Source organism: Bos mutus, chromosome 24 (genome assembly GCF_027580195.1).
Source record: "Bos mutus isolate GX-2022 chromosome 24, NWIPB_WYAK_1.1, whole genome shotgun sequence".
Taxonomy (NCBI): Eukaryota; Metazoa; Chordata; class Mammalia; order Artiodactyla; family Bovidae; genus Bos; species Bos mutus.
In genome coordinates this window covers 46352522-46375155 of record NC_091640.1, presented here as the reverse complement: position 1 = coordinate 46375155, position 22634 = coordinate 46352522, and the positions used below count along the sequence as shown (strand labels likewise).

The 22634-nt window shown below is 48.4% G+C and overlaps 1 protein-coding gene across 2 annotated transcripts in view; it reads left to right on the top strand.

Moving 5' to 3' along the window:
• Positions 1–22634, top strand: part of LOXHD1 (lipoxygenase homology PLAT domains 1) — a 205295-nt gene that overhangs the window by 111950 nt on the left and 70711 nt on the right. For both annotated transcript variants that reach the window (XM_070361798.1, XM_070361797.1), the window contains exons 18-23: positions 4795–4955; positions 7287–7764; positions 8224–8378; positions 11132–11265; positions 20673–20839; positions 21784–21888. In XM_070361798.1, the coding sequence (XP_070217899.1) occupies positions 4795–4955; positions 7287–7764; positions 8224–8378; positions 11132–11265; positions 20673–20839; positions 21784–21888 (1200 nt within the window). The remainder of the gene's footprint in view (positions 1–4794; positions 4956–7286; positions 7765–8223; positions 8379–11131; positions 11266–20672; positions 20840–21783; positions 21889–22634) is intronic.

Sequence of the window (22634 nt, the reverse complement as noted above, 5' to 3'; positions counted from 1 at the left end):
AGTTTTCAACTATTATCTCCTCAAGTATTTTCTCATGGTCTTTCTTTTTGTCTTCTTCTTCTGGGACTCCTATGATTCGAATGTTGTAGCGTTTGATATTGTCCTGGAGGTCTCTGAGGTTGTTCTCATTTCTTTTAATTCGTTTTTCTTATTTCCTCTCTGATTCATTTATTTCTACCATTCTATCTTCTAATTCACTAATCCTATCTTCTGCCTCTGTTATTCTATTTGTTGCCTCCAGAGTGTTTTTGATCTCATTTATTGCATTATTCATTATATATTGACTCTTTTTTATTTCTTCTAGGTCCTTGTTAAACCTTTCTTGCATCTTCTCAATCCTTGTCTCCAGGCTATTTATCTGTGATTCCATTTTGATTTCAAGATTTTGGATCAATTTCACTATCATTATTCGGAATTCTTTATCAGGTAGATTCCCTATCTCTTCCTCTTTTGTTTGGTTTGGTGGGCATTTATCCTGTTCCTTTACCTGCTGGGTATTCCTCTGTCTCTTCATCTTGTTTATATTGCTGAGTTTGGGGTATCCTTTCTGTATTCTGGCAGTTTGTGGAGTTCTCTTTATTGTGGAGTTTCCTCGCTGTGTGTGGGTTTGTACAGGTGGCTTGTCAAGGTTTCTTGGTTAGGGAAGCTTGTGTCGGTGTTCTGGTGGGTGGAGCTGTATTTCTTCTCTCTGGAGTGCAATGAAGTGTCCAGTAATGAGTTATGAGATGTCTATGGATTTGGAGTAACTTTGGGCAGCCTGTATATTGAAGCTCAGGGCTGTGTTCCTGTGTTGCTGGAGAATTTGCTTGGTATGTCTTGCCCTGGAGCTTGTTGGCCCTGTGTGGTGCTTGGTTTCAGTGTAGGTATGGATGCGTTTGATGAGCTCCTGTCAATTAATGTTCCCTGGAGTCAGGAGTTCCCTGGAGTCAGAATTTGGACTTAAGCCTCCTGCTTCCAGTTATCAGTCTTATTTTTATAGTAGTCTCAAAACTTCTCCTTCTATACAGCACCACTGATAAAACATCTAGGTTAAAGATGAAAAGTTTCTCCACCGTGAGGGTCACCCAGAGAGGTTCACAGCGTTACATGGAGAAGAGAAGAGGGAGGAGGGAGTTAGAGGTGACCTGAATGAGATGAGGTGGAATCAATAGAGGAGGGAGCAGGCTAGCCAGTAATCACTTCCTTGTGTGCACTCCACAACTGGACCGCTCAGAGATGTTCACGGAGTTATACAGAGAAGAGAAGAGGGAGAAAGGAGACAGAGGTGTCCAGGAGGATAAAAGGGGGAATGAAAAGGAGAGAGACAGATCCAGCCAGTAATCAGTTCCCTAAGTGTTCTCCACCGTCAGGAACACACAGAAATTCAGAGTTGGGTAGAGTAGAGAGGGGTTAGGGAGGAGACACAGGAGACCTGGTGGAGAAAAAGGAGAGTCCAAAGGGGGAGAGAGCAGTCAAGCCAGTAATCTTGCTCCCAAGTGAAAAATGGGTACTGAAAATTAGGTTCTTAAAGGTACAAAATTGGTAACAAATACCTAAAAGCAAAAATTAAATATCTAGAGTAGAGTTTGGAATTTCAGAAATACAATGTTAAAGAAAAGAAGAAGGAAAAGAAATACAGAAAAAGAAAAAAAAGTCACAAAAATTATAAAGAAAATATAGGTACAAAATTGATAACAAATATCAAAAAGCAAAAGTTAAAAATCTAGAATAGAGTTTGGAATTTCAAAAATACAATGTTAAAGAAAAGAGGAAGAAAAAGAAAGAGAAAACAAAAACAAAAACAAAGTCACAAAAATTATAAAGAAAATATAGGTACAAAATTGATAACAAATACCAAAAAGCATAAATTAAAAATCTAGAGTAGAGTTTGGAATTTCAGAAATACAGTGTTTAAGAAAAGAAGAAGAGAAAGTAAGAGAGAAAGAAAAAAGTCACAAAAATTATAAAAAAAAAATATAGGTACAAAATTGATAACAATTACAAAAAGCTAAAATTAAAAATCTAGAGTAGAGTTTGGAATTTCAAAAATACAATGTTAAAGAAAAGAAGAAAAAAGAAAAAAAAAAAAACAAGGTCACAAAAAATTATAAAAAATATATATATATGAAGTTTACTTTAAAAAAAAATAGGGTCTTTTTTTTTTTGCAAAAGTAATAGTAGGTTATAAAAGTGAAAATTGAAGGAGTAATAGAGGACTTAATTTTTAAAAAATTAAAAAAAAAAAGAAAGAAAGAATGATCATAAAAATAGTAAAAATATATCTAGGACTTTCTCTGGTGGTGTTGTGAGTATTGTGGGGTCAGTTCATTTTCGGCTAGTTCCTTGGTCCGGCTTATATTTCTCAAGATCTATAGGTCCCTTCCTATGTAGTTGGTACTAATGACAGGGTTTTAATCTATTGCCTGTTGCTTCCAAGGCGGTTCCCTCTGTTATTGCTTCTTCTGTTTGCTGGTCTCTTCAGTGTCTGATTTCCACCCTGATACAAAGAGGGCGATGATGGACACTTTCTTTTTTCTCTTTTAGGCTCACTTGTTCAGTCGCGCTGTGGGGAGGGAGGGACGCTGCAAACAAATAACACTGGCGTGTGCTCGCAGTGCCTCAGCCACACTGGGCCTGCCCCCACTCACGGCGCGTGTAGCCTCCCTGCCCACACTGCTCAGCCTCTAGGTTGCTCCACCGGGAACCATCCGAGGCCGGCCCTGGGCTGCCTGCACCTCCCAGGTCTAAGCCGCTCAGGTTCAGGCACTTGGGTAGTCCTCAGAGGCGCAGACTCGGTTGGGCCTGCGTTTTGTGCCCTTCCCAGGTCCGAGCAGCTCAGGTAATGAGGTGTTTGGTGAGCACAGTTGCTTATCGCCTCCCCGCCACTCGGTTTTCTGGGTGTACAATCGGTGCACCTTCTCAGGCGGATGTTGACCGTCCAGAACCCCAAGAAGTCTTAGTTAGCAAAGAAGCCTGCTTACAGTTTTGTAGTTAATGTCTCTCTGGGGCTGTGATTGCCCCCTTCCGGCTCTGGCTACCTGTCACTGGAGGGGGATGGTCTGCCGCCGGCTATCTCTGTTCAGTCCTTTGTTCCGTGCGCAGGCCTGGTGGCGTCTTAGGTTAGGGCTGGCTTTTCGCGTGGTAGATATCCCACAGTCTGGTTTGCTAGCCCAAATTATTTTGCTCAGATAGCACTCGGGGCATTCAGGCCAGATCCTTACTCTAAGCGATGCAGCCCGCACCTCCCTGCCCAGCCCCCGCTTGCTAGTGGCGGGTGCAGGCGTCTGCGCTGCTTCTCCACTGGGGGAGTTACCGTTGGGCTCGTAATCTGTGGGTTTTAATTGTTTATTTATTTTTCCTCCCTGTTATTGTTGCCCTCTGTGCTTCCAAGGCTCAGCACAGACTCGGCAGTGAGAGTGTTTCCTGGTGTTTGGAAACTTCTCTATTTTTAAGACTCCCTTCCTGGGAAGGAGCTCTGTCCCTCCCTCTTTTGTCTCTTTTTTTGTCTTTTATATTTCAAAGACAATGGGTTGCTTTTCTGGGTGCCTGATGTCCTCTGCCGGCATTCAGAAGTTGTTTTGTGGAATTTACTCGGCGTTTAAATGTTCTTTTGATGAATTTGTGGGGGAGAAAGTGGTCTCCCCGTCCTATTCCTCCACCATCTTAGCTCCTCCTCGACTTTCCCTTTTCTTTGGAATGTTTTATTTCAGCTACCACATGTTCATTTCCAATAGCTGGCTCTTGTTCTCTGCATGCTAAGTTTTATCTCTCCTAATTTTGTTTAATCCTGGTTGCTATTGAAGCCAGAGAGAGGGAACAGAGACTGGGGTTCTCCCCATTAAGAATGCTGGCTTTTACTGGGTCTTCTTCCTGTCCATCAACTTGCCCAACCTCACCCCCAGCTAAAGCCATATTTCTAGTTTAACTTCTTTCGGCTCTCAGCCAGTCCCTCGTTTCAGCCGCCAATTTCTCACATTGCTGTGGTAATGGGAGACCCCTTATCTTGTTGAAAATAAGTCTTAACTTGAAAGAATTATGATTTCAGCCTACAGTGTTGCTAAGAGGACAAGTCTTGTAATATAGCCACTTGGAAAAAAAAATACGGTCCCATAGTTCTTGGAGACATTTTGCGCTCCTATAAGAAGCGCCCTCTAATGGTGAATACTTATAACACATTTCCACCCTCTAACAACTCAACAGTATTTCTTCAGTTCAGTCTCTCAGTCGTGTCCGACTCTTTGCGATCCCATGAATTGCAGCACGCCAAGGCCTCCCTGTCCATCACCAACTCCCGGAGTTCACTCAAACTCACGTCCATCGAGTCTTCAACATAGAGACAAATTCTGTGTAGCTCTGTTGGTATCATCTGAAAGCTGCCTATATTTAAATGAAGATTATCATTTCAACCATCCTCCTTTACTGAAAATAAGGGAAAAAGACAAACACATAGCCTTTTGCTTCTTTCTGCCCCACAGTGTCTACCCAGGGGTAGGCACACAGCAGAGGGTGCCAGCTGGTGTACTGACCTCATTCCTGGTTCCAGAGGACACATGCAGCACAGAGGAGAGCTGAGCCTTGGAGTCTGATTGCTTAGGTTTGCCATTTCCATAACTGACTCAAGTCCTTGAAGCCTCAGTTTGTCAATCTGCAAAATGGCAATAATACTGCTTATGATACTGATGGGAGGATTGGATGAGATGATGCCTAAGAAGCAGCAGACACATGGCCTGGGTTTGGGAAATGTTTGCTATGTAACTATTGTTACTGTTGTTGCTATTACTAAATGTCCTGCTTCTCCTCCCTGTGCCCAACCAGTGATCCACTACGAGGTTGAAGTTTGGACCGGGGATGTAGGCGGAGCAAGCACCACTGCCCGAGTATTCATGCAGATTTATGGTGAGGAAGGCAAGACAGAAGTGCTCTTCCTCTCCAGCCGCTCGAAGGTGTTTGAACGGGCGTCCAAGGACACATTCCAGGTGTGTGGGGGTAAAGCCATGGTGGCGGAGGGGTGCCAAGAGAGGGCTCAGCATATGTCTGAAAACAGAGGGACTGGTTCTCAGCCCTGGCTTCTTGTTAGAACCATCTGAGGAGCTTTAAGAAACTAGTGTCATCTAGTCTACACCTGGATCAATTACATGAGAACCTCTATGGTTGGATATGTTCTCTGTGTGTGTATGTGTGTGCTCAAGTTGTGTCCGACTCTTTGTGGCCCCATGGACTGTAGCCCACCAGGCTCTTCTATCCAGGAAACTTTCCAGGCAAGAAAACTGGGGTATGTTTCTAAAATCTCTACCAGTGATACTAACATGCTGCCAATTCTGAGAACGGCTGGAGGGTTGATTCTAATTTAGCAAAATATGACGCTAGGGCCTTGGTCACCACATTCATTTCCAGCCTTGGCCTCTGATTCGACAGCTCACTCAGTCTAAGAGTAGGGCATTGGCTCCTAACCAGGATACTGGGAAGCCTGGAGTCTCATGACTCTGTTCTGAGTGCCCCAGGCCACCTCATGTCCCTTTGAGTAGCAGAGAAAAAAAGATGAGAACGTAAGCATGTTGTTGGCAGGAGAGAAGGACCCAGGGTGGTGCCTTTTAAAGGGCATGTGAATGTCTTATATGGGACACAAGTGCATGTGTGCATATGTGTACGTCTGCAGCTCTGTTCTGCAGTAATATCTTCATGCTGGCTGCTCTGCGTGTGTGCCATAAGTAGCCTGGCCCTCAGCAAAGAGTCCTAACCCAGTGCCCAGCAGAGAGGGTCCTGGCTGAGCTGCGCCAGAGTCACGGGTGTCTGGAATGTCAGTGGTGGAGGAGGCCTCCTGGAATCCCACCCTCTCCTGACACTGCTGAGAGAGCAGGGGCCTGATCGGCTCATCTCCCCGAGCCTCAGCTTCTTTATCAGCTCAAACCTAGGTTTACAATAACTACCTGGCCTGCTTCACAGCCCCTGGAAGGATTAAAATGGTCAATGTCAGGGAAAGTACTTAGGAAACTGTGACCAGTCACGGAGGTGTTAGGAGCAGAGTGTCTTCTGGACGTGAATGGACTGTGTGGCTGGGTGTGGTGGTGGCTGCTTTCATAGCTGGGCAGGTTGATGGGGGAGCAGAGATAGCAAGTGAGCCCGACTGTGAGGGTGCTGTGACCAGGAAAATACTGGAGAGGAGGAGATGGGGGGAGAGAGATGGTAAGTGAGCCAGACTGCGAGGGTGCTGTGACCAGGAACCACTGGAATGTGTTGAAGGAGGAACTTACCGTATCCAGAGCCCATCCCTACGGGTCCTGGGCTCCATTTTGACCACTCATTTTCTCACAGAGGTGCTTCTGGCTACATTGTGGCTTCATGAACAGTGAGTCAGGAGACCTGAACTCTCCTGCAGGTCTGAGGTCCAGTTGGGGGGACACCAAACAGCTCGTGGGACAGCCCTGGGCCTCAGTCTGCTCAGCACGGGAGCCGTCGCCCGAGCCGGGGCCAGACCTCCCCTGGATGTCAGGCTCAGACCAGAGTGGCAGATGGCAGGTCGAGGACCCAGTCCTCTGGAGCAGAGCTAAATCCCTGCCCTTTGAGCCGGCCGTGTGCTAGGCCCATTGCGGGAGAGAGCTGAGCGCACAGACAGTAAGCGCCCGTGGGCGGAGAGAGCATCCAGGCATCCAGGCTAGGCTAAGACCTTGCCAACCTCGGGGACCCCCTGAGCGCTCAGGGAGGGGAAAGGCTAGTGTCAGGGTAGGGGGCTGGGGCCTCTTGGGGGCGTGGGGGAGACTTCTGTCTTTGACAAACACCACATTTTTTTTTTTTTTTTGCTTCTTGGAAAAGTTCTATATGATTAATGCTGGGGGAAAAAATGCTCAGAAAGAGAGCACAGGAAGGCACAACACTAAAGAAGAAAAAAAAAGATAATAATAAAGCTCAGGAACTGGAATGAATAGATTTAGTTAGAGGCAGAGGAGGGGATAAAGGTATTCTGCACGAGGGAACAGAGATACAGAAATAAGAAAAATAGGAGTGAGTGTGACGTGCCGAGTGTGTGTGTGTGAGTGTGTGTGTGTGTGTGTGTGTGTGTGTGTAAAGTGGAGAATGAGAAAGAGAGAGGGAAGGAGACCATCTTGACCCACTGTGTCGGGGGTTCAGAAGACATTGGTTTGGGTGGAGGGGTGGTCCGGCAGGGAAACCAGGCTTGGGTTGGGGGCGGGAGAGGAGGCGCGGGGGCAGCTTTGATTCAGAAGCCCCAGCCTCTGGCTACGGCGGCTCCGCGGGGCCCCAGGCAAGATGCCCAGGGCCTCCCCAAGCCACAGCCCCCGCGCTTTGTGCAGCTGGAGGCGGCGGACGTGGGCCAGGTCTTCAAGATCCGGCTGGGCCACACGGGCGAGGGCTTCAGCCCCAGCTGGTACGTGGACACCTTGTGGCTGCGGCACCTGGCGGTGCGGGAGGAGAACCTCACACCCGAGGAGGAGGCGCGCAGGAAGAAGGAGAAGGACAGGCTGCGGCAGCTGCTCAGGAAGGAACGTCTGAAAGCCAAGCTGCAGAGGAAGAAGAAAAAGAAGAAAAAGAAGGAGGAAGAGGGCAGCGACGAGGAGGATGAGGAGGAGGAGTCCTCGTCCGAGGAGGAGTCTTCGTCTGAGGAAGAGGAGGAGGAGACCGAGGAGGAAGAAGAGGAGGAGGAACTGGAGCCCGGGATGCAGGAGGTGATCCAGGAGTACAAGTTCGATGCCCACCGCTGGCTGGCCCGGGGCAAAGAGGACAACGAGCTGGTGGTGGAGCTGGTGCCCACGGGCCAAGAGGGTCCTGAACGTAAGCCTGAGGAGGGGTCACATAACCCCCCAGGGTAGGGGGGGTACAGAGAGGGAAGGATGCCAGCTCTTCTTGCAGGTGGGGCCCCCTGTGGCTCTCCTGACCTGAGCTGTGGTGAAATGCCACCATGGACCATTCTTTGCGGGGGCTGGTGTTGCTCTTGCCCTGAGACTCTTGGGAGGAGCCCTGGTATAGCTCACCGGTGACTCATCGTGGGGACATCAGTAGGAGGGTTGCTGTGGACCAGCGCCTTGCCAGAACTCTCAGCCTCTTGGGCTTCATGGTGAAGGGAAGTCTTGGGTAGGGAGGAGGAGCCGGTTTGTTTCTACTGTCAGTGTAGATGTGGGTGTACCATGAGGTCTTTCCAGCTCCCACCATCTGGCTGGATGCAACGGGCTGAGCCTCAGGTCCACCCCCAAGGCCTGGGCATTCTCAACACTGCCTTTCTGTGTCCCCCAGCCAACACCTACAAGATACAGGTGATCACGGGGAATGTGCCCAAGGCTGGCACTGATGCCAACGTCTTCCTGACCATCTACGGGGAGGAATACGGGGACACGGGCGAGCGGCCCCTGAAGAAGTCAGACAAGTCCAACAAGTTTGAGCAGGGACAGGTAGGGTATGGGCTCCCTGAGGGGGCAGGTGGATCCCAGATGGAGGGAGCCCTCTGGTGATTCCAAGGCAGGCCCAGCCTGCACGGCAACTGCTGTGTCCAGCACTGTGTCCCGTTCAGTCCATCTGGGTAGAATGGAAGCACCTCGTCCGTAAGCACTGGGGCTTTGTGGCAGGGACATAAAGAAAGGCCCAGGTGGGGTCCAGGAAACGCCCAGGAACTAACTGGAGGCAGCATGGTACCAGACCCTCAGGTGCTGAGTGAGGGGACGGGTTCAGGGAGGAAGTACTGACCAGAAGATGGGGCTTCGGAGGACACTTGGAGGGAAGGAGGCATGTGAGCTGGGCCATGGTGGAGGAGTATGGTGTTGGTCTCAAGATGACAGTGAGAGTTGTCCCCTGAAGATGGGACCACACGAGGAGGTGTGGGGTGGAAGTGTGGAAGGCCAGTTGGAGGACATTGGACGGTGGGTCTTCTCACTGCTGTGGTTACTGCCAAGCCATGGTGGGCGCTGCCTCTGAAAAGCTTGATGCAACCAACTGAAGGAGTGGGGGTGTGAGAGCCTTGAGTGACAGCTGAGAAATTTGATCTACATCCTGAGGCAGTGACACCATGACAGCATTTGAGCATTTAGAGAAATGCAGGCCCCTCTCCTCCCAGGTACAGTAGGAAAAGCAGGGGGAAATGCGGCTGTCATTCTTGTCCCTTGAGATTTTACAGGGTCCTCTGGCTAGAAGACGTCTCTCACGTCACCTTTCCCATTTCTGCCGGCATCCCAAAGCCAGGTTCCCTCATCAACAAAGAGGAGAACCAGAAATGTACACATCCATTAAAAATACTTCTGGGCTCATTGCTTGATCTATTTCAGATGTCCCCTGCTTTTTTCTCCAACACCACCTTCCCATGACTTGAGGATAAGAATTTATTTCTGTGTTTCCTTTAAAACTTGCAGCCACTATGATGACTAGAATTGGAAGAAAATTGCTGCAGAGGATGTAATTGGTACAACTGGTGAAATTTGAACATAGACTATATGTTAAATAATATTGTGTTGAATAATATTGTGTTGACTTTGTTTCCTGAACTTGGTAATTGTCCTGTCATTACATGTAGGGCCTCCTTGGTGGCTCAGCGGTAAAGAATCCACCTACAGTGCAGGAGCTGCAGGAGATGCGGGTTCAGTCCCTGGGTTGGAAAGATCCCCTGGCAGAGAGCATGGCAACCCACTCCAGTATTCTTGCCTGGAGAATCCCATGGACAGGGGAGCCTGGCGGGCTACAGTCCATAGGATCACAGAGTCGGACACGACTTGTTACTGAGCACGCAAGCACTGAGATTATATAAGAATGTTATTCTTAGAAAATCCATGCTGAAGAAGTCAAAAGTAGAGGATCATGATATCTGCCAAATACTTTCAAATAATTTAGGCAAAAAATGAGAAAGGGCAAGAGAGAGTGAGAGAGAAAGCAAGATCTAGGGGTTTACAAAATTTCATTGCACTGTTTCTGCAAATTTTCTGTAAATTTGGAATGCTTTTCAATAAGTAGTTTAAAAGTTATAGTCAAGATCTCATCCACGTATCGGGTTCACCCTCTGGTCCTGGTGTCATCTGTTTCCTCCAGCGCATATATGTGCAACTGGTATTCTATAAGGCTTCCCTAGTGGTCTCTCTTCCCACTTGAATGGTGAGCAATCTAGGTCTTACACTTTACATCCTGTCAATCACTTCGGATTTGCACTTTGACTCATAGTAGGTACTTAATCTGGAGAAGGCAATGGCACCCCACTCCAGTACTCTTGCCTGGAAAATCCCATGGACGGAGGAGCCTGGTAGGCTGCAGTCCATGAGATTGCTGAGGGTCGGACATGACTGAACGACTTCACTTTCACTTTTCACTTTCATGCATTGGAGAAGGAAATGGCAACCCACTCCAGTGTTCTTGCCTGGAGAATCCCAGGGACGGGGGAGCCTGGTGGGCTGCCATCTATGGGGTGGCACAGAGTCGGACACGACTGAAGTGACTTAGCAGCAGCAGCAGCAGGCACTTAATCAGAATTTGTGGTTGAAGGAGTTTATGCACATATGTACACACACGGCATGTAGTATCTGCACATATGCAAGCAACAGGCTCTACACACACACACACACATACACACACACACACACACACACACACACACACACCACACACCACAACACAAATGTGGGCATTCAGTCAGCCCATTTTCCCTAGCCCTCTCTCACGGTCACTTCTATCACCCTCTTACCTCCCTCCACCTTCCAGGACACAGTGAAAGTGAGAAGACCCCCCTGGCAGGGGCAGGTGAAAAGACAGTAGTGCGGTAGGTGAAGGGAATGAAGAGGTGGAGGCTTCCAGCTATAAAATAAAGAAGTCTCAGGGGTGTAATGTACACATAGGGAACATAGTCAATATTGTTGTAATGACTCTGTATGGTGATGGATGATAATTGGTCTTTAAGTGGTCATCATTTCATAATGTATAAAAATATTGGACCACTATGTTGTACACCTGAAACTAATTTAATGTTGTATATTAATGATAATTCAATAAACAAAAGTCGGCAGTGCAGACCAAACCCCAGATGGCTGGCTACATTTTCCATGCCCCCTCCTTCTTGATGCTTTGGATCTAACAATTGGCCTCAGGCTGCCCCAGGTCCTGGGAGGGTGAAGCTGACGGTGAGGTGGGGAGGGCTGCCCCCCTCCATGAGTGCTACTCTGATCTTTCCCAGACAGATACCTTCACCATCTATGCCATTGATCTGGGGCCCTTGACCAAGATTCGGATTCGCCATGACAACTCAGGCAACAGACCAGGCTGGTTCCTGGACAGAATAGACATCACTGACGTGAACAATGAGATCACGTGAGTGGGACTGGAGGGGAGGGAGGGGAGGCCATGCCTGCCCCTAAGATAGTCATGGAAAGAAGGGTAAGGGTGGGGTGGCTGTGATGAGTGAGGAGAGGGGGTGGCTAGGATGTGGGTTTGGCACATGGAGCTGGCTAGGTGGGCATTGCCTCCCTCCCTTCTCTCTCCTTGGGCTGCCCCTCAGCTGCTTGCCCTGTCAGGCGGGCAGTCTAGTGGAACATCTAATCCAATTCTTTATGTCCATCACTTCAGAAAGTCAGGCTTTCTATTCCTGCCATGGCCCAATCTCCATGCCCAGACTTACTATTCACAAGTCTCTCCACGTATAAAGTGACTTCCAGGACATGACTTTAATGGTCTAGACTAGGAATAAGGAAACTTATTCTGTAAATGCCAGATAGCAAATATTTTAGGCCATTTGGTCTTTGTTTCAATTGTTCGGCTTTGCCTTTGCTGCAGAAGAGTAGCCATAGATGATACCTAAGTGAATGGATTTTATTTAAGCTGGCTGTTTTTTTTTTTTTAAGTTAGAGTAGTCAGGAACTGGACTTCCCTGGTGGCTCAGCAGTAAAGAATTTGCCTGCCAATGCAGGAGATGTGAGTTCGATCCCTTGGTTGGGAAGATCCCCTAGAGGGGGAAATGGCAACCCTCTCCAGTATTCTTGCCTGGGAAATCCCATGGACAGAGGAGACTGGTGGTCTACAGTCCATAGAGTTGCAGAGAGTTGGAGATGACTTAACAACTCAACAGCAACAACAGCAAAGTAAATGGATGTGTCTGTGTTCCACAAAAACTTCATTCATGGGCACTGCAACTTGAATTCCATGTAATTTTCACATGTCACAAAAAGTATTTTTCTTTATATTGTTTTCAACCATTTAAAGATGTAAAACCTTTGCTTGGGTACATAAGTGGGTGGTGGGCCAGGTTTGGCTCACAGGCCATAGCTTGCTGGCCCTTGCTCCAGATTCACAGCTACCCCCTGGAGCTAGGGTGGGAAGGGGATCTTGTTCTCCTGACAGGTGAAGGAACCACACCCCAGGGAGGTGAGGCTGTAGCCCCAGCATCAGTTTGTGCCAGAGCCAGGACCAGAACTCCAGACCATCAGAGATGAATCTGGTGTGTTTCCACAAGTAGGCCACATTGCCTTTTGGACGAGAGGAGTCAAGGGGCAGTAGACATGAAAGGAGACGTGGAGCTGTTGGGGGCGGGGGCACAGAGGTGGGCGGAGAGGGAAGCGGGCAAGATCTGGAGAGGTTTGTGGAGCTGCTGAGGGCCTGCCAGTGCCCAGAATGTCGAGGGCACTTAAGAAATAAATGTTTGGATCAAACAACATCTTGGCCCACAGCCTGGTGTCTCTTGAAACATTCCTCCCTCTGTGCAAGGTAGGGGTTGATGGAGGTCACCCCATCTTCCACCTCAACCCTGTCCCCCCAGCCCAAGGGATTACTCCAGAAGGGGGCACTGAGGGACAGCTCACATACAGCCCAGTGTCATGGATTTCTATGAGGCCACATGAGGACCCTGTGATTGCAGAGAAGGGCTGTGGGACAAGCCCACACTGGGAACCAGGGTCCTCCCCTGGGGTAGGTGCTCTGCCAGAAACTCACCAGGTCACCCTGGACAAGTTACTACAACATCTTTATAAAAACTTTTTATTTTATATTGCCGTATAGTTGATTAACAATGATGTATTCATTACAGGTGTTCAGCAAAGTGATTCAGTTATACCCATACAACTATCCATTCTTTTTCAAATTCTTTTCCCGTTCAGGTTAGTAGACTGAGTTTCCTGTGCTATATGGTAGCTCCTTATTGGTTATCTATTTTAAATATAATAGTGTGTACATGTCAATCCCAAACTCCATCTTCATGAGCTTTCATTTGCTCTTCTGATAAATGGGTTTAAAGTTAATAGCCCAACTTATATCTCAAGATGGTCTCAAAATCTAAATAAAGCATTTAATCTTGACAAAGATAAAGTGCTCCAAAAAAATGTAAGGACAGGGACAAACTGTGAACATCCCATGCAGCCTGGTTAGGGTCGGTGACCTCTGTTCGGTTGATTTGGCATCTCTGGGCCAGCCCAACATACTTGAAAATTATTGCAGCTCTATAATCTGTTTTAATTTCTGTCCATACTTGTCTTCTTTCATTATGAAGGATATTAGCTGTTCTTACCTTTTCAAATTAAGACATTGGGTGACTTTTTAAAAACCCTGTTGGAATTTTGATCATTTTGCTGTTAAATGTATGTGCAGAGAACTGCACATTTAGACCATGAAGTGCTCCCCCAGGCACACATTTCTATCTCTCCAGGCACTCCTTGAGTATCTCAGTCAGGCCATTTTCTACACTTGCTTCACACAGGCTACACGTTCCTGTTACATTTGCTCAAGTGTCTTATATCTTTATCACTCTTGCGACTGGACCCTTCTCATTACTCCTCTTTCCTTTTCCCTGCCCTTTCTTTTTCCTTCCTCCACTCCTCACTCTGCTCGTCTCCTCCTCTTCCCCTGCCATCCTTCCTTGTTGGTGTTGCATGGTTTCTTTACTTTGTTTCGTTGGTATTGAAGCAGCAGTAAGGGCTCTGTGCTCAGCTGGCTCCAGCCATGGGCAAGCAGAGAGTGACTCTGAGCAAAGCCTACCCTGGGAGAGAGATGTAAAACCATGGCCATCCGTTGGAAGCAGAATGAGAGCAAGGATCCTCTCTCTCGGAGAGGCACTGTCTTCTCAACAGCGCCACAACCTTCCATGACCTTTGTTAGCTCAGGAATAAGACCTTTGCGGCCAGAAGGGTGAACGCACACTGAGCTGTCCCAGTCACTCATCTCGTTGCAGACTGGGTGCCTGTAACGCCTCTCTGCCGCCCCCCACCCCTCCCTCCATTGCCCTTTCTGTCAGAAAAGCTGTCAGACGCCCCTCCCCATCTTCAGCACCTCCTGGTCAAAGCCTCCTGGCTGGCCCCTCCGCCTCACCCAGGCCCTGCCCGTGTCTGCAGCTGTCCAGACCCCCAGGCCACGTGCCTTCTCTGCTCACACTGCACAGAGGCTCCCGGGTCTGTCAGAGTAAGAGCGAGAGCACTTCCAGTGGCCGGTCCCACCCTTTGGCTCACTCCTTGCTGTTCCTTGAAGCCAGCAGACGTGGTCCCACCTCAGGGCCTTCGCGTGTGCTGCCCCCTCCCGCTAGCACTCCTGCCCCAATGGCTCGCTCATCCTTTGTCTAGGTAGGTCTCTGCTTAGGTCCCACCGGCTCAGCGAGGCCCCAGTCCCAGCCCTGGACCTTTTATGCCTCCTCCTCAGTTTACTTCCCCCACATCACTGACTTACAATACACTGCTCCATGTAGCCATTCTTCCTCTCCCCGACGTAGAATATGAGGTCCCCTGAATGAGGAAATAACTTCATCTGTTTTGCTCACTGCTGTGTCTGCCCCCTCACCACCCAGTCCCTAGAAGAGTGCCCAGCACGTAATAGGCATACCATAGATACTTATTAAGTCAACTAATAAATAAAACTATGCTTGATGTGTTGATTCATTCATTAATTCAACGAACACAAGCCGTGCTAAGTGCTGCCAGCTGAACAACTGGCTCAGACACCACCTTTGAAGAGCAGAAACCTATGATGGGAGGTAGTTCAGGTTCAATTCCTTTCTCTTCCACTCTTTGCCTGTGTGGCCTGGGCAGTCACCTCTCAAGTCTCAGTTCTTCCGCCCATACAATGGGCATAAAGAAACTCTTTCACAAAATCATTGCGAGGACTAAGTGAGGTACTGTGTGTCAGGGGGCCCAACACCCAGTAAAAGGCAGTATCCGTTCTTTCCCTGAGTAGGAAGGTTCCAGTGAGTCAACATCTAAAAGTGGCCAGACAGCTAGGAAATGGGGCAGGAGAAGTGCAGGGTGGTTGAGGAGCTGACAGCCAGGGAGGCAGGGAGACCACAGGGACTGCAGGGCAAGCAGGTGCTGGTGGTCTCCGCACGGTAACCTAGAACATTGAGGGGACCAGGCGGAGGGTGTGATGGCAGGTTATCAGGCTGCTCTTTTATCCAAGGTGGCATCGAGATGTGCCTTTGTGAACAGGCAGCTCTTGGATGTTTGAGTGCTTGAAACGAGAGCATTAAAAGTGGTTGGAAAATGTGATTCAGGTGGCACAGAGGTGGAGAGCCAGGGGGCACATTCAGGATGCAGTGGGTCACTGTGTTTTTCTTGGGCATGAGGATCATGGAGGATAGGAAACAGGAAAAGAATAATGGAGAGGGTGGCAAGACAGGCTGAAGGTGCTCCAAAGCCATGCTGAGAACACATCCAGGCTCCTGGCTGGCTGCATTTCATGGGCACCCTGCTGGAGCTGAGCATGGGAGATGGGGGGAAGGAACAGGGAGATGTCAGCTGCTGTCAGGCCCCCTCGGGAGATGCTGTCTGAGCAGAAAGGCTCAAGACGGTGTGATGCTCAGAGCCCCTGCCGCCGCCGTGAGGTCACCCAGACAGAGCCACAGTGGCCCCAGGGGTCTGATGTCCAAAGCTGGACAGATTCAGTGGAGCCTCAGCAGGACCCCTTGGAGCCCTTCTGGCCTCTGAGACAGTTGCTCTGGAGGGCAGCTGAGTCTGAGCTTGAAACCCCAGGAGGAAGGGACTGGGGGAAGTGGGGGCCGAAGATTTACTGATCTGCAACTCAATTGCAAAAAAAAAAAGAATAATTATTTTCCAAATAGAGAGTGCTTGAGGTCTTTTAGAGGAGTCTCAAGCTGTCAGGGTCCATGAACGAATGATGTGGAAAGTCTTTTTAATGGTGGTTTGCAGCTGTGAATGGTGCTGAGTGCGTTGTCCTGGGGTCTGAGGTCTCCCATGGGTTGACTGGGGCTCTACCCACAGACTCACATCCTCTCATATAAGGAGGCTGCTAGTCCCTCGGGCAGGGAGAAAACTGTGAAGTTGAGACAGTTTGGGGACTCTAGCCTGGGAGGCTCCACCACTGGCCTCTTTGGAAAAAAACATTTCAGAAGTGTCAGGTTGATGTTCACGTTGACAGTCCCATCACACTTGGAATGAGGAGAGCCGATCCTCTCCTCTCACCGGCTCTGCTTAGACAGTTCCTGGAGCCTTGGGGTGACGTCAGGCACCACATTCTAAGGGGGCTGATGGAAAAGAGAAAATGCATCTTCAAGAAAAGAATAGTGGCTGATTAAGAAATCTAGGAGTTGTGGCAGGAATTCTGAAGGGGGAATTAAGAACATTTCACCTGAAGAGGGCATGATGCCTTTTGATTCCATTGATCCTGTGGTGCCCATGTATGCCAGGGACTGTGGACGGCAGGGGGCGAGGAGACTCTGAGCTCGTGGGGTGTTCGATTTGCCTGACTTCTGGCAGAGACACTTTAAATACATGCTCCTGGGCAACCTCTTCCTTTCACATCACTTCAGTGACCATTTATTTGACAATCATGTCCATGTGGTATCCCAAGTTGTATCAGTCAGAATAGGCTAAGTTCTGCTAGATAACAAGTAGCCCTAAAATGTCAGTGGCCTCACACAATGGAAGCTTAGTTCTTACTCATAACACAGGTCTCGGGGGGAAGGGATCAGGGGCGTATATATTGAGAATCACTGTGATCTCTCGGACATCCTGGCTGATGGAGGCTTTTCCTCAGTGTATGTTTCCATGCTCTTCCTTATAGTGGAAGGAGATGTGACAAATTGTGCACTGGCTCTTAAAGACCCCTTATAGCCCAGAGATTCCAAGTACATTAGCAAGGACTTAAAAATTCAAAGTCCTCCTCACCTCTAAAGCTATGAATCTCTGATGTTTTAGCTTCTGAATACGTAACAGAAATGGGCAGACGTTTGGGAGTGTGTTGTCTTGAATTAGCCCGTCTTTGTTAAGTCCTTCTCTCTGCTGCTTCCTCGCCCCCTTCCTTGTTGACTAAATGAGGTTTGCCACATCTTCCTTCCTCCTTTAATACTTTAGCTATCTTTTTATACAGATCTGCAATAAAGTCAAATCACTCAACTTCAGAGAGGAAGAAGCAAATGCCACAGAAGTTAGGAATGTATTTAGTGTTCTGAGCTCTGTCCACACTCGATCAGATAGCCTTTTTCCACCTGTTTTGAGCCCTAAGACATAGATTCCTGTTCTTATTGATGGGGGTCTCATAAGACCCTGAATCGTGAAAGACAGATGTTATTCTTGAATTCCATTACAAGTGGCAAATGTGTTGGGTGGGCTTTCCAGCGAGGGTTGATCAAAAAGTTTGAATTATTTTTCCCCGTAAGTTTCACCTAACAGGAAGATATTCTCCAAAACCCCTCACTCCTCCAGGATTTGGGGCGGGGGGTGGTGTGAGAGTCACAGAATGTTGAGACAGAAAAGACCTGACAATGATTTCATGCAGCCTTAATGTGATGGAACTTGGGGTGCAGAGACCATGCGGCATGTTAGGAGAAGACCAGAGGCACAAACCCAGAGTCCCCGAGCCCCAGACCCACTCTTGTCACTGTGCTCTTCCTGTAACACCAGTGGGCATATCTGATGAGCTTCAGCCTTTACTCACAAAATAGGAAAGGCCATGCATTAAATACATTTTACAGTGTGTAATCCTCGCATTCCAGTTTTACTTTCAAGTGAAACCCAACCTTTTAGGGGCCCTGAGCTTTGCTTCCATGCTCACTTTAAACCTCCTGCTGACCCCAGCTCTGCCTCTTCCTTCCATTGCCCTGGCTGGAGTGGGGGGTACCATGCCAGAACACCTGCATGCCTTTCTTCTCCTTCACTCCTGAAAAACAGCCACCTAGTGCCCTCCCCAGGCCTCTTGGAGCAGGATTTATTCCTCCTGTGGGAGGAAGGGGAGAACACTGGCCCAGAGGTCCAGTCCTCCGCTAGACCTCCTGTGGGTGCTTGTTGGCATCATTGGGACTGGAGGCTAAATGCCCGGCACTCAGGCCCGTCCGGCCTCTGGCTCCGGTTCTCCCCCCAGGGAGCGGGATCCGGAGGCTCGGGGCCCGCGATGCTACCGCAGTGGGCGTGCTGAGGACCTCCAACTTCCCCGAGCAGGTATCTCAAGGACAGCACGGGTGACGCGCCCAGAAGACAGGCGCTGAGGCTGAGGCCTTGCGCATGCGCTCTTCGCGGATGTGGGAGGGCTTGCGCCCGCCCCTTTTTGTCTTGCTAACTGTTCTGTCTCCTAGTATAAGTCTCTCCAGCTCCTTATGCCTCTGTCTCCTGTCTCTGTCCTCCTCCAGCCTCCCACACTCTCATTACTCCTCCGCAGCCCCAACCCCACTCTTTTCTTTATTTCTGTCTCTCTCCCTTAATTGGCCATAATTTAGAACTAAAGCCTATTATTCATAAATTATTTGGTTGAAGAAAAAAATTAACTTTTCCATTCATACATTTAAAAGGCTGAAAAGTGGAGCAATATGCATTTTTCACTTAAACACTAATTTCAAAGCAATCTAGTTTGTCTCTCTGAAGGCTGAGCTCCTCCCACCGTTTAAATCCATGTCCCCTGATGCACAGCTACGGGGGTCTTCCCTGATAGCTCAGTTGGTAAAGAATCCACCTGCAATGCAGGAGACCCTCGTTCGATTCCTGAGTGAGGAAGATCCTCTGGAGAAGGGATAGGCTACCCATTCCAGTATTCTTGGGCTTCCCTGGTGGCTCAGCTGGTAAAGAATCTGCCTGCAATGGGGGAGATCTGGGTTCGATCCCTGGGTTGGGAGGATCCCCTGGAGAACAGAATGGCTACCCACTCCAGTATTCTGGCCTGGAAAGTTCCATGGACTGTTTAGTCCATGGGGTCCCAAAGAGCTGGACACGACTGAGTGACTTTCACTTTCACTTTCGATGCACAGTTGCACCTCCATGCCCCTGGCCTGCTCCTCTCACACGCTGATGGGAGGCAGTAAGGACTGTAGGAGGGTGTGGGGCTCAGAAAGGGATGAGACCCCCGGTCTACGCTGTTTCCAGCCTCTCCAGACTTTGACCTGTCTCTGAATGCATCTTATGCACCTGGACCGTGGTAGGGATGGTGTGCAGCAGCCCCAACTTAGAGATAGTCTGTCCCCAAACCCTCTGAGTTGTTCTGGGAGCCCAGGGGCCCGATGGTGAACTGTCCAGCCCACAGCCTCCAGAAATCCCAGGCTTGGGCTGAAGACAAAGAAAGGAAGTATCACCATCACCATCACCATCATCATCACTATCAAAGTATTAGCGAATTTTTAACCAAGAATGTACCGAGAGCCAGGAAATTTAAGCACTTAAAAATGTTTTACTCCTGTAATTCTCACCACTGCCTTTGAAATAGGCAACATTATCCTCATTCTATAGAGGGTTGCTAGATAAAATGTAGAATGGCCACTTAAATTTGAAAGTCAGATAAGCAAAGAATAATATTTTAGTATAAGTGTGTCCCAAATATTATTCCTTGCTCATCTAAAATTCCAATTTAACTGGGAGTCCTGTGATTCTGCAGGCTAAATCTGGCAACTCTCACAGAAAGAGCTGTAAAGAAACTTGTTCAGTCTCAAAGGACTGTAGGTGGCAGAGCCAGGATTCAAACCCAGTCGGGCTCTAGAGGCGAGTCCTTAGTGCCCACTCTCTGCTGCTTCTCCCAGCCCTTGTCCTGCCTTCCCTTCCATCCCGGCTCCTCCCTTGCACTGGGTTCAGCTTCTCTGCTGAGGAGTCTAACTTGGACCTCCCTTCCCTGGGTGGTGTCCGCTGTCTGCTGTGCCAGGTCCTTAAAGGTCATATTCTTTGTATCTTTCAGAAGCTTAAGTGGGTCATTCCATTACAATCCTTTAGGTATGAAGGACCTCCTATGTACAATATTCTCTGCCAAAGTAGCTCTGGCTAATAGATTGATTCTAGAAAAGGCCAGAACAATCCCCAGAAACCCCTCCTTCTCTACATTCCTCCTATGTGACCCTGATTCCAGGCACAGCCTTTTTCCATGGGGTGTATGGAAACCACATCCCATATTTGTTGTCTACTCCGGGCAAGTGTAGACTTCCAGGCAAACTGGATTCCCTTGTAGCTTAGTTGGTAAAGAATCTGCCTGCAAAGCATGAGAGCTGAGTTTGATCCCTGGGTCGGGAAGATCCCCTGGAGTAGGAAACGGCAACCCACTTCGGTATTCTTGCCTGGGAAATCCCATAGACAGAGGAGCTGGGCAGGCTACAGTCCATGGGGTCACAAAAGTCAGACTCGACTTAGCGGCTAAACCACCACCAAGCAAGGAACTAGTGGGGTGATTCTTAGGTAGGATGGGAGGGCAATGCTGGGGGGTGGGGGCAGACAGGGGAGCATTTGGGTCCCATGAGGGCCTCTTATGTCTCAGCCATGACTGCTGTTTCATGAGACCTTCTCAAAGACACATTCCCAAACTTTCCCCATTCCCCTCCTGCACAGGTACTACTTCCCGTGCCAACGCTGGCTGGCTGTGGAGGAGGACGATGGCCAGCTGTCCAGGGAGCTGTTGCCAGTGGACGAGTCCTATGTGCTGCCACCAAGCATGGAGGAGGGCGGGGGAGGTGGTGACAACGCCCCCCTCGACAACCTGGCCCTGGAGCAGAAAGGTTTCCTAGAGCTGATTTCTTCCCTCCAGCACCCATCTCCTCTGTCTTTCCCCAACTAGGTCTCCATCTTCCTCTCCACTCTGGACTCCGAACACTTCCTTTTCTGGGAATCTGTCTGTGCTGCCCTCTCAGTCTTCCGTGGCAAGAATGGGAAGGTGACAGGGGCATGTTCTCACATGTCTAGCATATAGCTGGCTGTAAAGTACATGGCTTAGCATGGAGTTATTGTCAGGAATGGAATGAAATAGAACAGAATAGTTACAGTTGGTTTTGACTTAGACTTCCCTGGTGGCTCAGATGGTAAAGCCTCTGTCTACAATGCAGGGGACATGGGTTCGATCCCTGGGTCAGGAAGATCCCCTAAAGAAGGAAATGGCAATCCACTCCAGTACTATTTCCTGGAAATCCCATGGACAGAGGAGCCTGGTAGGCTACAGTCCATGGGGTCGCAAAGAGTTGGACACGATGGAACGACTTTCCTTTCCTTTGACTTAGTCTTGCAACCTCCCCTCCCGGCTCGTTATAGACTCCCAATACGAATATTTTTGTCAAGGGGAAGAATGAACTTTCAAGAGTGCTGGGATGCTTGTGCTCCCTTCCTTGAAATTCGCATCCTTAAAACTTCCCAATCTGGAGGAGTCAGACCAGGGTTCCTGGCTGATGAGCCTTTGAACCCCACAGTCACCCCAAGTCTTCCTCGAGCATCCTACAACTCTACTGACTGAGGGTTTCCTGTGTGAGCTGGCAGTAGGGGTGGGGAGTCTCATCTCTGCCTTCTGGAAGTTTCCAGACTAAAGGCAACTACAGAACAACACATACTGCAAGGAAAGTGACTCATAGAAACAGTCAACCGAAGCAGAGAAACGTGCTCAATACGTTATCTCCCTCCTCCCTTCATGGGAGGTGCAGTCTACCACTCACTTCTCCACACTCTTCTCCTGCAGATAAATCTACCACATTTTCAGTGACCATAAAGACTGGGGACAAGAAGAATGCTGGCACCGATGCCAATGTCTTCATCACACTCTTTGGCACTCAAGATGACACTGGTAAGAGAGCAATGCAAGGCCCCATTCACCCATGTTCCTCTTGAGGGAGACTGGAGGAGACAGTGGAACTTTCCAGAGATATCCCGGTCATGTCTCTCACTTTCTTTTTTAGGAAATCATTTTTAAAATTTTCTTTACTGTTTTATTGTATTGTGGGAAGAACACTTAACATGCAATCTGTTTTCCTACCAAATTTTAAACATATAAACATTATTGTTGACTGTTGGTTCATGGTGTACAACAGATCTTTAGAGGTGGTTCATCTTACTAAACTGAAACTTTATGCCTGATGATTAATAACTCCCTATTTCCTCCTACGCTTTGCTCCTGGTAACCACCAATCCAGTCTTTGATTTTATGAATTTGACCTTGATACCTCATTTCAGTGGAGTCATGCTGTATTAGTCTTTCTGTGCCTGGCTTATCTCACTTAGCATAATATCCTCAAGAACCATCCACATTGTTGCATATCAAAGAATCTCCATTTACAAGGCTGAGTAATATTCCATTGTATGTATATACCATATCTTCTCCATCCATTCATCTGTCAATGGACATTTAGGATTTTTATTCCATGTCTTAGCTATTCTGAGTAATGCTGCAGCAAACATAGGAGTACTAATATCTTTTCAAGGACCTGATTTCATTCTTTTGGATATATACCCAGAAGTGAGATGGCAGGTTCTTATGGTAGTTATATTTTCAACTTTTTGAAGAACTTTCATACTATTTTCCAGAGCAACTGC